This window comes from Silene latifolia, chromosome 10 (assembly GCF_048544455.1).
Source record: "Silene latifolia isolate original U9 population chromosome 10, ASM4854445v1, whole genome shotgun sequence".
NCBI classification, from domain to species: domain Eukaryota; kingdom Viridiplantae; phylum Streptophyta; class Magnoliopsida; order Caryophyllales; family Caryophyllaceae; genus Silene; species Silene latifolia.
Genome location: NC_133535.1, coordinates 5,210,214 through 5,228,292, shown reverse-complemented (window position 1 = coordinate 5,228,292; position 18,079 = coordinate 5,210,214). Strand labels below are relative to the sequence as shown.

The 18,079-nt window shown below is 38.2% G+C and overlaps 1 protein-coding gene across 3 annotated transcripts; it reads right to left on the bottom strand.

Moving 5' to 3' along the window:
- Nucleotides 1–572: 572 nt before the first annotated feature.
- Nucleotides 573–9,965, bottom strand: LOC141604835 (putative disease resistance protein RGA3). 3 transcript variants are annotated; one of them, XM_074423367.1, is made up of 5 exons: nt 9,702–9,965; nt 9,521–9,618; nt 7,824–8,535; nt 1,480–4,517; nt 573–1,045 (listed from the first exon to the last, which is right to left on the bottom strand). In XM_074423367.1, the coding sequence occupies exons 3-4, from the start codon at nt 8,476–8,478 to the stop codon at nt 1,537–1,539; spliced, it is 3,636 nt and encodes a 1,211-aa protein (XP_074279468.1). In that variant the 5' UTR covers nt 8,479–8,535; nt 9,521–9,618; nt 9,702–9,965; the 3' UTR covers nt 573–1,045; nt 1,480–1,536. The 3 variants fall into 3 exon arrangements, with proteins under 3 accessions (XP_074279468.1, XP_074279469.1, XP_074279467.1); XM_074423368.1 differs by having other exon boundaries at nt 7,824–8,468; XM_074423366.1 differs by having other exon boundaries at nt 7,824–9,618.
- Between the last annotated feature and the right edge of the window lie 8,114 nt (nt 9,966–18,079).

Sequence of the window (18,079 nt, the reverse complement as noted above, 5' to 3'; positions counted from 1 at the left end):
CAAGCACACCATTTTTTTTCCTTTCTTTGAAGCAACAAAATAAAGAAGTCCCTCAGACAAACACGCTTTGCAAAGACATACCTACTTCCCACATGGTTCTTCCCAACTCAAAAGATGGCCTTGAGCTTCCAAATACACACAGTCCATATACATGATCGCCGCCATGTGAATAGACCAACTTAGTACCAAATTGAAAATGTATATACTCTCACAACTCACAAGTGATAAACCAGAACATCATTACCATTTTTTCTCTTGTTTTTCTTCCAAGAAACAAATAAACAACGTATCCCTCGAATAAAAAAAAAGCTTTGCAAAGAAGTACCTACTTTCCACATCGGTCTCCCCAATTCAGTAGATGACCTTGAGCTTCCACATACACAAAGTCCATAAACATTATTCCACCTTTCCACTCGAATAAAAAACTCCATGCCAAATAAAAATTTCACACACATCCACAAGTGATAACAAGGGCGCCATCCAACCCCACCACCCCTCCCCCCCTCCCCAACACACACACATTTTTTTTGGTTTTTTTCCTTTTTTTTTTTTTTTTTTTTTTTCTTTTTCTTCTTTGAAACAACACACAAGATTAATAACTAGGCGCCACACATTCCTTCACATCATAGGTCTCACAAATAAAATCAAATTCGAGAACACCAAGTTCAAATTCTCTCTCTTGCAACAGCCGCACTTTCCTCATCTTTCCCAGACTCCCTTACCTTTTCTTTTTACTTTTTTTTTTGAAAATAAAACAACCCCACAAATCCCGAAATGCTTATAAACAATGGCACACATTCTTCCAGAGCCTCAGCACACTCAGCCTAGACAAAATCGCATGAACCAAAGCAAACACACCAAACACAAACTTCTTTCCCACTTATTCATTTTATACACACGCCTGCTTACAAATCCAAATAAAGCAGCTCCAGTGTTAGTATTAGCAAGGAACCACACTAAACGCACCAACCAAACCAAAGCAAACAACTCCAATTAAAGCAGCTTCAACCAAGAGACGGGCCTCAACAACATGACGTCTAGGAGTCTGCAATTAAGGAAGGATCATAATAAATTATTGTATTATATGAAGATGACTGGGATCATAGGAAACAATTTCTATTATAACCAGAAAGGTCATCTAGGTACATCCGACCGCCTTATCAAACCTACTTACCTACCCCAGACAGGGACCTTCAAGGGATGGGGTGATGTCGTTCTAGGTAGGAAAGAAGTATCAAACAATTTGAAAAGATATCTTTCTGTTAAAAGATCGAACAATAGCTATTGGAAAAACAAGATGATTCATGAATCGTTACAATTACCATGCATCTGATGATCATACCCTCAATTCTAACTCAGTGATTTAAGTGCAACTTATTTTCTGCAATACTTTCATCTGTGAAATTTTTAAATAGAAAAAGGCAAGCAAAATTATTAATGCAATACTAATAAGTAGAAAGATTTAAGTGTATGTCGTACCTGAAAGACTTTCAACACAAAACTCCAAGATGAGGTGCTTAAAATTTAAGAAAAGATTTAATTAATTTCCTCATAATCAATCTCAATATGTGGAATACGTGCAATCTTGCTCCACTCCGGACCATTATCCTTGTTACATCTTTCAGCAAGGATGGGGCAATCCTCAATTTCCAGTTTCCTTAATTGGGTCAATTGTGATAACGCCTCTTTTGAAGGCAGAGATTGCAACTTGTCACATTCTCGAAAATATAATTCCTCTAGAGATGAAAGATAACCCATCCATTCGGGGAGTTGTTCTAAGTCCTCAAATTGGAGTAAAACCAAGACTTTAAGCCCATTAAGGAGTTTAAGTTGTTCAGGTAGAGACTTTACATTAGGGTGCCCTTGCAGAGTAAGGGACATGATCGATTGGTTATGTTGATTGGGTGACAGATGAGAGAAGTACATTTCCTGTTCCACCTCATCTTTGAACCTGCCAGTTACCAATTTTGCCAGGCGAGGAAGATGTTGAACCGCCTTCAACATAGAAATCATCAAAGTTGTAGAATTTCCATGTTTACATAGCTCTTGGAGTCCCTTCAACTTGCTAAAATTTGGTGCATGATTCTCTATAGAAGGGCAGTCCAGTATCGTGAGGGTCTCCAAAGACGTGCATTTTTCCAAGCTGGTAGGGATATTATTTAGTGCTTCACAACTACAAATGGAGAGCTCTCTTAGGGAAGTGAGTCCGTGGAAAATATCGTTTGGAAGAGAAGCAAGAGCAGGGCAATCAGTCACTTCTATTGTCTTGAGAGATACAACATATTGCAGCTCACTAGGTAAAGACACAAGCTTCTCGCAGTAAGATATTTCCAATATCTCCAGCTTCAAGTTAGATGTAGGTGACGACATAAAAGAGGACTTGTGTTTTGTAATGTCGAATGACTGGATGCCAAGATTATTAAGTTTTAGTGTTTTGAGGGATGGGAAATCAAGGGCAGGAATTGTTTCCAGCTCAGGACAATCTTCAAGTGTAATTATTTCAAGAAGGGGAAATACAGTTGTTGCTACTTCTGAGGATGGCAACGCCCATGTCTTTAATGAGCTGAAATCGGATATCTCAAGCTCTAACAGAGACTGAAATGACACAGGATTAACATTGCTATTGCTCTGGTTCAGGGGCACACCATAGAAATCGTCTCCTATGCTTTCCACTTTGAGTCCGCTCAAAACCAGATATTTCAGACAAGGTAGATATCCAAGTGTAGGGAGCATCTGGCATCTACTGCAATTCAGTAGCTTAAAGGATGTGAGATTTCTAAGAAGTGATGGGGAACTTCCACCCACAGGTACTACAGACATCCTCACCATCCAAGAGGGAAGCATCAGACCAAAGAAGTTTTGTAATTCCAAACATATTATGTTTGGGTGAGGTTGAAGAGCATCCAGAACATCTACATCATAGCTCCCACTGCTTTCTTCTCGTTCGTAAGCCCAGGCCAGGGTAATTTTTGAAATCTTGGCTTTTTCAGAAAATTTAGCTTGCCTAGCTTTTTCCTTGGATTCCACAAGTTCAAGGCCAGAGATATGGATCTCACCTCTAAGCTTATGTAGACTTCCAAGCTCATCAATAGACCATCCTCCATCATCATCACCACCACTCAAAGCAAGATGAGGTAAAGTTTGCAGATTGGTTAGCTGTACTAATCCTTTTGATGCATTCATGGCATCAGTTGTTGGGATGTGAACTAAGTTTACCAACCTATACAATACTGGTGGTAGGGCATCCAGATAATAACAACCAAGAAGTCTGAGTGTTTGTAGTAGGTAGAGTTTACCGATTGAATCTGGCAATGTGCTGAATAGATTGTACGACAGGCTGAGATATCTAAGATGTTTGAGCGAGCCAATGGAAGGAGGCACCTCTTCTAAATCCTGGGCATCAAGTATTAGTGTCCGCAGGTATTTTGCATGGGCCAACACATTAGGTGGCAAGTTACCACATACAGTCCGCAGCTTCCTTAGAGTCATTGTTATAGGAATTTCGGATAATGCTTTGAAAACTTCTGAGTCAATTACTAAGTGACGACAGTTGTCGATCTTCGGATTATCTTTTGGTTTCCATAAGAGCACATCTTCCCCTGAAACATCCTTGGCAAGATCATGAACCAAATCGTGCATCCTAAATCTCGGTATTTCATCCAATACTGCTTCTTGTAACAATGAATAATTCTGTAAAACTGTTAGATAATACTCGCCAGTTTCCTCCATGGTCATACTCCTTGATTCACCCTCGTGAAGGAATCCCTGAGCCAACCAAATATCCACCAACTCATCTTTTTCAATGTAACAATCCTTTGGGAAGATAGCACAGTAGGCGAAACACTGCTTGAGGGAGGGGGAAGGCAAATGGTCGAAGGTCACCCTTAGTGATGGGAGGATTTGGTTTTCATCATTTTGTGGCAAATCCCAAATATCACTTTGTTCTACAGATTCCCACTCATGTGGATGCTGCTTCAACTGAAGGATACCTCCAATTGCTTTTATGGCTAAAGGGACACCTTTACACTTCTCGACAATCCTTCTCCCAATTTCCTCTAGAATAGAAATATTTGGAGAAGTCTGTCCCATAAAAACTTTCTGCTTAAGAAGGCTCCAACCTTTCGCATCTGATAAACCATCCAACGGGTGTGTATATGAAGCTTGCGATCTCCTTGCAACATCAAAGTTACGTGTGGTGATTAAAATCAAACTTCCTGGAAGGCCTTTGATCCGCTTCAACTCGTTTTTGAGGCTACTCCACAACTCCTGATTCGTGCACCATACATCATCAAGGACAAGCAAATATTTTTTCTTCTTTAACTTCTCTTGAAGTGTTTTTACGCTTGCTTCTATGTTGGGAGAGTTTGATTTTGCTGATGTAACACATTCAACCATGTCATTCAGAATTTTTAGAATAGCAAAATTCTCAGGCACGCTAACCCAAAGCCTTTGTTGAAAATGAGCATGAACCTTCTCACTTTCAAATAGTTGTCTAGCAAATGTTGTCTTGCCGAGGCCTGTTTGCATTTATAAGGAAAAAGTTTAGTCATTTCAAACAATGTACCTAATGTTAGGTCATACAACCGACTCTTGAGAACAAATGCAAGAACTTATTATCTAATAGATTTTCAAGAGTTTATTGTCGCGGTACGCCTTTTAATCATTGGAGTACTTTTTATGCAGTGTTTTCCATTTACATGCCCTTAACTTAAAGAATCTCTAAACACAGTTCTCTCAATTCTAACAACACAATTTATAAAGTTAATCAAATTTCAATTGTGAATAATAATATGAATGTTTAATATGTAATTAATTTGTTAATTGCAATGTATTAATCAGATTAGTTTTTTATTTTCATTTTTTAATGGTTTTTGCAACTTCATTTGTCATTGGGGTTTTGGTCTCTTCAGAGTTAAGGATTGTTGGGTGGTTGTCAGGTGGCGGTAGCATGGGTGGAGGCGGCAGCAGGGGCGCGCTAGGAGATGCAAGAGTGGATGGTGATCGGCATGAGGAGTATCGTTGGGTTTACTGGGAAGGTGTGAACTGTGAGGGGTGTTTTGTTTGCGGGTTTGGATGGATTTGGTCGCTATTGGGGTCGGAAGCGGGTCGCCGGTTGGTTTCTGGTGGTGGGTGGGGTCCCTGTTAGGTGGCCGAAGCTATTGGGGGTTAGGATTAGGATCACGATTGGCTTTCAATGGGCTTGGTCGCTAATGGGGGTTGGGACGGAGGTCATTCACAAGAGTGGCCTCAGGTAGCCGTCGTCGGCAATCATGATGGTGGGCTGGGGAAGGGGGTGGTGGTAGGGGAAGTTAAGGGTGTGGGGAAGTTATTGGTGGTGAGGTGGTTTGAGAGTTGCAGAGCGGAAAAAAGGGCAGCCCGATACACGATGGCGTCCCCGCAAGGCGAGGGTCCGGGGAAGGGTCCATTACAAGAGTGTAATAGGGGCAAGCCTTCCCTTGCCATTTTGGCAAGAGGCCGCTCAAAGGACTTGAACACCTTAACCTTAACCGGTGCGCCAAGGCTCCCCTTTTTTTTTCTCTTTTTTCTTTCTATGGAGTACATTAAATCGTAGTACATTGATTAAATTTTTATTTGATTTTATGTTTTAAAGTAGTACATAGTTTATTTAATGTTTTGTATTATTTAGTATAGTAACTCGATATATTTTTTCGTAAAAAAACATAGGCAGTATGAGTGTGGTCGGTGGTAGTTGGTGGCATGCGGTGGTGGATAATAGTATGGTATGGGGAGGAGATGAGAGTGGAGATGGGGAGTCGAGGAGATGAGGAGTTGGGAGGAGAAGAAATGAGGGTGGAGAAATGAGAAGGGCAATATGGGAAAAAAGCGTACTACCGTGAGTGAGTGAGTAAAATGCGTACTACGTAAATCAACATCCTAGATTTTCCCCCCATTCTAAACTTATTATCTTATATATAGGTTTATGGGATTAGTCGTACCCTTAACTAAACTTTGAAAAGTGAGATGATTAAAATCTTGCAACTGTTAAATTAAAAATAATAATTAAAAAAAAAAAAATAACCGCATCCTAAACCCGTAGCCAAAAGTTATATGATCAAACAAAAGTTTATTAAGTGAAAGTTGAAAGCGGATGGTTTTTTTTTTTCAAACCAAAGACATGATAAAGAAGGTGAATTTTTAAAAATTACTGCTTTATGAATTTTTAGCCCAAAGTTATGGCCGGTTACGTTTTTTTGCAGAGAATAAGGAGCAACTAGTTCACGGGTGTACAATTTAGAAAATCTCTAAGTTTAATAACACATTTTTACAGAAGAATAACTACCTAAAAAATTTCACCATGGTAGCAGATTTTAATAGAGAAAACACCTTCAAAAGATAATAAATCTTGACCGGTTTACTTATAATTGCATAAATTCTAACTAATTTATCCAAAATGTATATGATTAAGATGTAAATCAATGAACAAAATTATTACTTGTTCAATATAACAATTACAATGCAGAATTGACTGATTTAGTAAGAGTTTGATTTGATTAGCTTTCGAGAGGATTAGAAAAAGAGAGAATTATTTTTTGTTTCACAGAAGAAGGGTATGATGGTGAAAAGTTAGAAAAAAAGTACATAATTGAGTAAACATGTACATGAAAGAGCAATTACAATTTGGATAAGTAATAAATACATTGGTCTATGTTAGAGAGGGAAGGTAAATAAATGACCAAATTTTAGAGATTACTTAACTATTTCCTTTACAAATTTAGAAATTAAGATTCAAACAACGCCAAAAAAGGATAAGTATAAGACATCCTATAAATGTACTCTATATGAAACTATCGCGAATATTGAAAAATGAAACTTAAAAAAGGCCATTTAATTATTGCGAATAACAAAATATAAAACTTGGCAAAAATTAGAAAATTCAATATTCAATTGAGTACTATCATAGAGAAGACAACATGTTCTAAATTAGTGATCTAAACTTGTGATGTAGAAAATAAATTTTAATACATACTTAAAACCACTAAATCGAGCATAAAGATATTTCAAGGTTTTAAGATTAAAGTTACTACTCGTATAATATTTGCAAGTCTACAACCACGTTATGCATTTGTTGGTAAGAAATTCCTAATCTAGTAAGAGTAATGCAGGAGGTTTGAGTCGGGTCAGAGATTCGGGTCAGGTCAGTTTGGCTCGAGCAATTTTGGGTTTGGGTCAACTATTATTATTAAGTTATTTATAGATAGTAATCATTCGTATCGGGTTATATTGGGTCGGGTTCATTCGAGTTCAGATCAAGATTTGCCGGGTCATTTGGGTTTGGGTCAACTGTTATTAAGTTACTTATGGATAAGAATCAGTGTCCAACAATAAACTTTCGGGTCGGGTTATATTGGGTCGGGTCAATTCGATTTCGGAACAACCTTTAGTCTTAACTCTTAAGTGCGGGTGTCGGGTCAGTTTTGCCAAGTCTAATTGATACGAAATAAAACTAGAAATAAGATTAGATTTTATTAGTTGTTATATCTTATTGATTAAGTTTAGAATTTAGTTATCTTTTAGTTATCATTAGTTATCTTTTAGTTGATAGAGAAGTCTTGTTGGTTAAGAAAACTAGCTTATATATAGGAAGGTTTGTACTTTAATTTTTTCAGTCAGATTATGAATATAACTAAGGTGTATGAGAAATGTACTTGCATAGTTGCAGGTTGGAATGGGTGTTCTAATGTACCCAAAATTATGTAACACGTAACCCGACCGACCTAAGAGGTTAAAATGTAGGGGTGTAGGTGCACATAATTTCATATAAACAATGTAAATAACAGTACAAAATCAAATAGTCAGTTTACCTCCTTGTCCGACAATGGCAATGGCGGATAAGTTAACTTCCTGACTACTTGGGTGGCACATAATTTCTAGCAACTTTGCCATCTCATCCTCTCTCCCCACAAATTCAGTAGCATCAGCAGCTGCAAGTTGTCGAGCTTGACTTAAGTTGAGGCTTTTTCCATTATCGTTTGCCCAAGCCCCTGCAATTCCATCTTTTGTGATGTCCACCTGTTTCAGACCAATGCTCTGGGCCTTCCTTTCCAAATCATCAAACCTGGCTATGGCATCACTGACCTTGTGAGACATCCTGACACGAAATATGACGGGGTTGTGACGAGTGAAGAAAGATCGGAACTGTTTCATGAATCGCTTATTCTGCTCGAGTTTCCTCCGGAGCATCTCATAGTCGTAATCATCCATGATATCATCTGCAAAATAGGCCGCATCCTTGACTTTCTGAAGCCAAGTGTTGACCTGATTTCTCTGGTCTGGATGCTTTGCATTCCCTACGTCCTTGAGAAAGGGTTGGAGTTCTGAGAATTTGTCCCTAAGCTTTTCAAGCTCATCATTGAGACCCCACACCAGCTTCATCTCGTCTATGGCTCGAGCCTTTAACAGCTGTCCCATTGCCATAGCGGCATCACTGGCCAAGCCAAGGACCGCAGCTTCGGCCATCGCAATGTTAAGGCAAAGGTACACTCAAGTTGAGCAATATAGTATTTATGCACCCAGCTTTTAATTATACTCGTATTTAACAAACAAAAAATAAGCTTATTAATTCAGCTAATTTAAAAGCAAAACATGAGTTAATATTAAAGCTTTGGTGAACACAAGTTTTTTGATTTTGATGGTTTGTAGAATGGGTCGGGAATAGAACACAAAAAGAGTAAAAGAAAAGAGATGGTTATATGGACAGAAAAGTTAATCAAGAAATCAATTGTAGTACTAATACGGGCAGAAATTTCAACTTCTCACCAACGAAATCAACACAATTGGACAAGCCAAAGGCTCGTCCTCTCGAAAGGATTTCAAAGGGGTGAGAGTTGTGTATGTGTTTAGTGGGCAAAAGGAAGGGATATTGTCTGTGTTTCGATAAGTGAGTATCAGACAAGAGATTTATAGAACCCTCATAACATGCTCACCTCAACATGTTGATGTCACCTATTTTTTCCGCCGGCAGCAATAAACTAAGACTCCTAAAATTGGCAATTTTTTTATTTAAGTCAAACTGCATAATGACTCCCACGTTATATATACCAGCTTAGCTCAAAGAAAATTTCAATGAGTAGAATTTGATGAAGACGACATTTTTGGAATCGCACTACGGAGTATAGACTATACGTGCTCGCCTTAAAAAAAGTTACAGAATGACTCCCACGTTATCGGATCAATACCAGCTTAGTTCAAAGAAAATTTCAATGGATACAAATTAAATTGAAGATGTCACTATACGCTTTCGCTGTCAAACAATTCACATAATGACTCCCACGTTATCCATACCAGCCTAACAACAACCAAATCTATGCATAGATCACCTACATTTTCAATAAGTAACAATCAACTCCGCCTGTGAGTATCATTATACTAACATTCAGTATCGGTCTCATGTCCGGATAAAGGCGGAAAATTGCGGTAGGTTTGTAACAGCCAGCGAAAAAAAAAAAAAATTAAAATTAAAATTAATCGACATGAATCAAAATTTATCGTTTTAACTTACAATCAGTCAATCAACGGGCAATGCAGCAAGAACAGGAATCAATCGCACACGGCTAATCGTTCTGCTGCTCATGAATTATCGTAACGCATCTCCGTCATCTGGCAATCGAAATTCAAATAAGGTTATCAAATTGCAACAATTAGAGCGAGAGAATCAAAATAAAAAGACAAATTAAAAAAACCTGAAGTGTAACATCGCGATTATTGAAGAGATCGTCGCATAAATAGAAAGAGGTTATTGAAAAATGAGCATAATTTCGATAATTAGGGGTTTTCAGTTGACGATGAACAGTGAAATTGGGGGTGAAATTTTCCGCCATTGTTAACAAATTTCTATTTCCAATTTCTTTCTTGCGTTCGTATCACTCTGTCACTCACTTCTCCGTTTAGTTTTCAATATCATTTTGAGGAGATGGTGTTTGTATCACAAATTCTCATTTGTTACTAATAAACACGAGATGGGTCTGGCCTTACCCGCGGTAGAGGAGAGAAGTCTAACTCACAAGCTCTAAGATAGGCAATCTCTCTCTTTTTCACCGATGTGGGACTCACAAGTGGATTTATACTCCAACAGTTACAACGGATGAAGTAAAACCCACATAGATAAATAAGATAAATTATTTGTGATTTTTTAGGCACTTTAATTTTTGTCTTATTTAATCATATAGGTGATATTTGACCCCTTACAAGAGAGACTCATTGTATTTATATGTGTTTTAAGGGTTGAAAAAGTAGTGAAAGTTCCTTTTGCAAGTTATTTTCCATGTTTTCCAATTGGTTTGTCAAGGGACTACTTGTGTGATTTTACTTGGTTTGTGTCGGGTATCCGGATTCCCGACCAAGGGAGTTAAGGCGGGTACCGAGTACATAAGAGAGGCGGAAACCGAGTCAAAGCTTCGAAGTGAAGAGGAGCAACAATGAAGGCGAGAGGACCATAGACGAGTCAGATGACCTAAGCAAGCCGCCTAGGAAGAGCAGAATAAGGTAGTCGGGCGGACCACCGACCCCAAAGAGAGCCACCTAAATCGCGTGAAACAACCATATTGAGTCGTTGTTGGTCTTTGTTTTATGTAATACTTTCCTTGATGTTTTTCATATGTATTTTACTTAGTATTATTAGGTTATTACTCCATTTGTCCATTTATTCGCCTTTGATTTTTGCATAAAGATCAAGGAAAAATGAGGGAGTCAATTATTAGATGACAGGTCAACTAAATTGAATGTGGAAGATCCAATTGCCAACAAAGCCATTCATAAAATAGAAAGGCAAAAAATTGGCTGAGACACCCAAAATAAAATAAGCAAACAAATGATCGAGACGGAGGCCGTAGTTATTACTACTACTTAGCTACCATCTATCCATTATTCATTCCAACTCCCACTAATTGTAAGTTGGGAAAACTCCAAAAACCCCTTTATTATCGTTGCAAAAAATGAGGAACTAGCCCTTCTATCTCGAGTCAAGTAACTTGAAGATTCTCTTTACAAACTTGCAAGACTATGCATACAAAAAAAAAAGACTTGAGAGACTATTTCATCTTTCTTTTATCGACCCTTGAATATTGTTTATTATCTACGTTTATTTCTAAGATTGATTACGGTTTAACTGATTTGGCCAATTGATTATTGAATAATTCAATCTCTTGTAATTCTTTGTGTTTGAATCAGTAATTGTTCAAGTCATCACTAGATGAAATTGCAACTTTTAATCCGATTATTTGTATGCAATGTGATTGGACTTGAAGGGATAATAATCATATAATTTAAATAATTAACTGCGTATTTGATGGATTATTGACTATCGTTGTTTCTACTAATTCCTTGGTACGTTTATGTTGATGTTGAATTAAATCCAGGCACATGGATTAGATTGTTCAATAATTAGGTTATCTAATCTTGTGTTTCAAGTTAAGTAGTATAATTAAGAGGATTTGAGACTTAGTTTCACGATAGAATATTGAAGGAATAAAAGGGAAATTGTACGTCGATAATCAATTGCTAATTAGAAGTAAAAAGTACTTGATTTGAGACCTTTATTTAATCATCTTGGTTCGTCATCTTTACCACTCCCTCCCAGCACCTATGTTTGCCCATTTAAATAAAATATTCCTCAAATATATCAGAGAAATGAGGCAAACACTTATATGCAGAGGGAGTACTAGTTTATTAATCATTGGTTACAATCAATCACAAAACCCATTTCTGTTTTGTTTGTTTTACTCTATACTAGTTTCGACTTTCATGTGAATGATCCTTATTACCCTTTATTGTTTTAGCTATTAAAATTTTGGAACAAGTGACCAGGAAAAATAAAAAAGGGATCATAAATAAATCAACTAAATAAGTTTTCATTCATCATAGCTCGAGTTACATATAAAAAGACACTATACTTTGTCATTTATTTATTTATTTATTTTATATTATTTTTATTATAAATATTCCACGCGTTTAATTTAAGAAATTGGTTATCGGTTTCCATTCTTTCTTTAAAACAAACTCATTATCTCGGTCTTCTTGCCGGTACAAACCCGAATCCGATAACTTAAATTTATGTAAGTGACCTCTACTCATTTTTTCCTTGAAAGCATAAAACTCAATCTGCTGAGGAGGTTATGAATATTCCAAAACGTAGGGCTTTTTCTGATCCTGGATGTCAATCTGTGCATCCTCATGAGTTATACAATTATGACAAGGAATATCCAAATCATACGAGCTTGGCAAAGCGACTTAGGGTTTGGGATTCTTCTTCTACAGCTGACTGTCCTTTTATGGGTACTGGCGGTTTTCGCGTTGCTGTAGCTTCTGAGGAGATGTTAGTCTCAAGTTCAGATTCAAAAAATTCGTTGGATGGCAGTGGTCCTGAGGTTAATGAAAGTCTTGCGAGGATTGGACATCATCAATCCTCTCATCTCCCATGAAGTGCATTGCATGGAATTGTAGGGGTCTTAATGATCCGCTCGCCCCTACAATTGCCAAACTTAGAGCGATGATCTATGCTAATAATATGTATGATGTTGTTTTTCTTTCTGAAACTAAGTGTAATGTTCAGTCAGTTTCGTCTTTTTTTAGGCATTTTGGTTATGTTAATGTTGAAGGAATAGACGCCCTAGGAACAAAGGGAGGTCTATGGGTTGGTTGGAAAGCTTCCTTTGCTATGGTCTGTATTGTTAAAAAGTCTAATTTTGTAATTCTCAAAGTCACTGAATGTACTACTAAGTTCTGGTATCTCTGTTGTGTCTATGGTGAGCCAAAGAAGTCCAAAAGAATGCAAGTTTGGTTGGAGCTTGAACAACACCTTTCTTCTCTCGATTCTCATTTCCTTATGTTTGGAGATTTTAATCAAATTGAATTCATGGATGATAAATTGGGAGGTACACATGGCACTCCCTTTGGAGCTCTTTTCTTTTCGGAATGGAAATACAGAAATAGTCTTGTGGATATTGCTTACAAGGGCCCTAAATTTACATGGTGCAATAATAGGAAAGGCAAGGCAAGAATTTATGAAAGATTAGATAAGGCTTTAGCTTCTGCTTCTTGGCTCGTTCACTTTCCTCATACGGGTGTTAAACACCTACCGATACAGGGTTCGGATCATGCACCAATTATACTTGACACGGAATTTTTTCACCCTAAGCGAGGGCGATCTCTTAAAATGAAAGCTTGGGCCTTTGATCATGTTGCCTGTTTACATATTGTTCAAAAGGAATGGACTAGACGTGATAAGGGTTCATCTTCTTTTAAATTATTTTCCAAGCTTAATCGCGTACGAGCTGCTATATGTAACTGGAGTTTCTTGAAGAGAAAGGAGTGGGGTGCCAATTGGTCTGACTTTGATAATCAGCTTGAACATGAATTGGAAGGGATTTTTAGTGGAAATGATGAAGCTGCTTATGATGAATGTCATTCACGTTACTTAGATTTTAATCGAGCTGCTTCTTTATTTTGGAAACAACGAGCAAAAATCAATTGGCTTAAAGATGGCGACGCTTGTACCAAATTCTTCTTTAACTCTGTCAAATGTAGATTTGGTCGCAACTATATTGCCGGTATTAAAGATCAATTGGATACATGGCATTATAAGGAAAATGAAATTCGGGACTGTTTTGATAATTATTTTATGGGCATATATGGCACTTCGAATGAGGTGGATGATTTTGATGCTTACTTCAATAAGTTCAAGGGAATTTTCTCAAATGTTCACTTTACTTTAAGTAATGATCAGCAGGATTTCTTCTCTAAACCTTATACGAGGAAGGAAGTTCGTAAGGCTGTGTTTCAGTTGGGTCCTCTTAAGTCCCCAGGGCCGGATGGTATTCCTGCACTCTTTTATCAAAAATATTGGTGTCATGTTAAAAATGAGGTTACGGAAGCAGTTCTCAAAATTCTTGCTTCTGGTCATATCTTGAGGGCTTTCAATCGTACTTCTATTGTCTTAATACCAAAAACATCAAATCCCGAAACAGTTGATCAGTATAGACCTATCAGTTTGTGCAATGTCATTATGAAGATTGTGACCAAATGCATCTCTAATAGATTACGACGGGTGATGCCTTTCCTTGTAGGGGACTTTCAAAATGGATTTGTTCCTGGTCGAAATATCAGTGATAATATTCTTATTTCTCATGAACTTTTTCATCAAATTTCAAAAAAATCCAGGGGCAAGAAAGGTTTACTTGGTTACAAGATTGATATGAGTAAAGCTTATGATCGTCTTAATTGGAACTTTATTAGAGCTACTCTTATCAGCATGGGTTTTCCAATGGCTTCGGTTTCTCTTATTATGAATTGTATTTCTTCTGTTTCGTACAACGTTCTTTTAAATGGTGTTTGTGGGAATTTTTTTAAACCTCAGGCGGGTATTCGACAAGGTGATCCTATTTCCCCTTACTTATTTGCCTTATGTACTGAGATTTTGTCCCAAATGATTCTTCATGCTCAGCAACGTCACCTCCTGAAAGGCATCAAGGTTTCTAGGACTGCTCGAACGGTATCTCATTTACTTTTTGCTGATGATTCTATCTTCTTTATTGAAGCTCAACCTCGGTATTGTAAGAAACTTATGTCCATCATTGATGATTTTTGCCTTGCGTCGGGTCAGCGACTTAATGCCTCCAAATCAGCGGTTACCTTTAGCCCTAATTGCATTCTTCGTTCTACTCGGTCATGTCTTCAGCTCTTAAGAGCCAGTAGTAATAGACATATGGGTACTTATCTCGGGTTGCCTACTGACTTTGGTGCTTCTAAGAAATTGGTTTTTGCCTCCATTATTGAAAAGGTTAAGAAAAGGATTTTGAGTTGGAAGAATAACTTTTTGTCTTCAGCTCGAAAGCTTACTCTTATCTGTTCGGTGCTATCTTCACTATCTGTTTTCTCTCTATCGGCCTTTAAAATGCCGGTAAGTGTGATTGACAAGATTGATTCTTTGCTTTCGCATTTTTGGTGGAGTGGTCCTTCTGAGCGGAGTAGTCTACATTGGAGCAGTAAGTTATTCATCAGTGCTCCTAAATCTAGGGGTGGCCTGGGAATTCGTTCCACAGGTTGTCTAAATCAGAGCTTACTGGCTAAGATTGGATGGCGAATTCTTCAATCCCCTGAGAGTTTGATTAGCTGCACTTTGGGACGAAAACTGAATATTTCTGGTGAAGATCTTTTGTCCTCTTTTAAGCCTCCTACATCTTCGCTTTCTTGGGGATGTCGTGGCATTTTGTGGGGCCTAGATCTGTTAAGATCTTCTTTATCTTGGGAAGTCGGCTTCCCATCTCTTTTGAATGTTTGGAAAGATAGATGGATTTCTGGCTCATCCCTTGTCCAGCTTCTCCATCTTTCGGAACATGATGTGGAAGCGAAACCTGATCTCTATGTCTGTCAGTTACAAAATGTGAATGGTACATGGAATTCTGATCTAGTTCGGTCCATTTGTGGCGACCATGTGGCTTCGTCCATTCTTGCCATTGACTTCCCGTCTGTTGATTCCAAGGATTTGGTTTATTGGCAATCCACCAAGAATGGTAAGTACACGATCAAAAGTGGTTATGCAGTTGCCTTTCAATCCCGTTGGAATAATTTGGCCTCTACGACTGATCTTAGTCGAATGAGTGGTAGTATTGTCTCCTTTTGTAAGTCTGCTTTATGGTCCCTACCAGTGCATAATAAGTGGAGAGTGTTTCTTTGGAAAATCTTGTCTAATTCTCTCCCTGTTGGTTCTGAGGCACGCAAGCGTAATCTCGATTGGGACTCTTCGTGTGTTTTTTGTCCTAATGCTTCTTCTGTTGAAACTTTATGCCATCTCTTCCGGGACTGTCCTTTATCAGCTAGAATTTGGTCTAGCTCTCCTTTGGGCATTCGGTGCAACATCGGTGATAATCTTCCCCTTCAAGAATGGGTTATCAACTGGATTCTCCTGTTTCGTAAAAAGCCTGACTTCATCCATCTGATTTCCTTTTTTATGAGTACCTTATGGAGAATTTGGTGTCTGCGAAATAACATTCGGTTTGGCCATGCGTTTGTGGATCTTTCTTCATCTATGGATTTAATTATTTCCGATGCAACCTTGAATGTTTCTATTACCTCCCAGAGAATCCCTACACCCCTTCCTCTCTTGGATCCGGATGGTTTTTCGGATGTCCAGCATATTCGGAATTTCTATCCCTTCTTTTTGGTTGGTTCCAAGACTTGTGGGGACTCTTTTCGTCTGAAATGTGATGCATCCTGGCATCCAAATCGGGAGGCCTCTGCGGGATGGTTTTTCCAAAATGGATGTGGTAGTGCTACTCATTATGGTCTTGCTAGGTTTTGGGCGCAATCACCTTTACATGCTGAGGCTGTTGCTTTACGGAATGCAATTTCTGATGCCATTAGTCATGGTTTCAAGCATGTTGATGCCTCCTCTGATTGTCTTAGCCTTGTTCTTCAAGTTTGTGGGCTACTTGACCCGGATCTTGAAGCCAAGATAGCCATTTCTTCTATTTTTAGTTTACTTTCGTCTTTCCATTGTTTTTCTTTAAGTTATTGTCCTAGGTCCCTTAATAGGATTGCTCACAACATTGCCAAATCGGCTTTTATGTGACATCCTATTCTCTCTTACTGTCAAAAAAAAAAAAAAAAAAATATATTCCGCAGGTTCTGATCTTGTTACCTTACAAAGATAATTTGTTGGTTCTTTCTCATCTATCTCAAAATTCCATGCCTTTCTTTGATTATGTGGAAGTGATTCATTAAAATGGTCTCTTTGAGTTATGGATGAACAGTATACTTGTACTGTTTTCTCACACGAGTTCATAATTGATACAACAACAACAACAACATCAGAGCCTTAATCCCAAAATAATTTGGGGTCGGCTGACATGAATCATCCTTTCGAACCGTCCATGGGTGAACGCACGCCTCAAAATGCGAATAAAAAGGGGAAGGTAAAAAACAAAAGGGAGAACGAGAATGTAATGGAAAGTCAAGGTGAACTTAGGGGTTTTAAAATCGAATTCCGTCTTTCTTTTATAAAAACTTAAAATTTAAATCGAGAGAAAAGATTAAAACGATTTTTTAAAAACCGAAATAGAGTTAAGGATCCGGAATGAACCAGGTAAAATCTATAAGAAAGTGGTTGTTGAAAAAGTGTGTAATAAAGGAGAGAAAAATAAATAAATTAATTTCTTTAAATTAAATAAATAAATAGAAACACTAAATCTGTCAAAAAACATCAAATACTAAAAATCCACATGTATCCTTTCCCTCCATTGTGCCCTCTCCGTCACCATACTCTCCTCAAGCCCCAGAACTCTCATATCGTGCTCTATCACTCTCAACCATGTCTGTCTCGGTCTTCCTCTACCTCTAGGGACCTTTTCTGTTCTCCAAGTCTCCAGCCTCCTAACTGGTGCGTCCATAGGTCTCCTTCTCACATGGCCAAACCATCTTAGTCGGTTTTCCATCATCTTGTCCTCTATTGGCGCCACTTTAACCTTTTCCCTAATCACCTCATTCCTTAACCGATCTTTCCTTGTATGTCCGCACATCCACCTCAACATGCGCATCTCCGCCACACTCATCTTTTGAATGTGACAATGTTTCACGGCCCAACACTCGGAGCCGTAAAGTAGGGCAGGCCTAATTGCCGTGCGATAAAATTTTCCCTTTAATCTTTGGGGCATATCTTTATCGCATAGAAACCCTGAAGCACTCTTCCATTTCAACCATCCCGCTTTAATTCTGTGAGCCACATCTCCGTCTAACTCCCCATCTTTTTGAATAATAGATCCTAGATATCTCGAAGAAATCCGAACCCTCAACAACATTCCCATCGAAAATAATACTCCCCGCCTCTGTCGATCTCAACCCCGCCACCTTAGTGAATTGACACCTCAAATACTCGGTCTTACTCTGCTCGGCTGAACCCACGAGTCTCTAAAGTCCGCCTCCACAATTCCAACTTTCTCTCCACCCCCTCTTTTGTCTCATCAATCAACACAATATCATCAGCAAACATCATACACCAAGGGATGTCATCCTGAATATCCCTTGTCAACTCATCCATAACTATAGCAAAGAGAAAAGGACTAAGTGC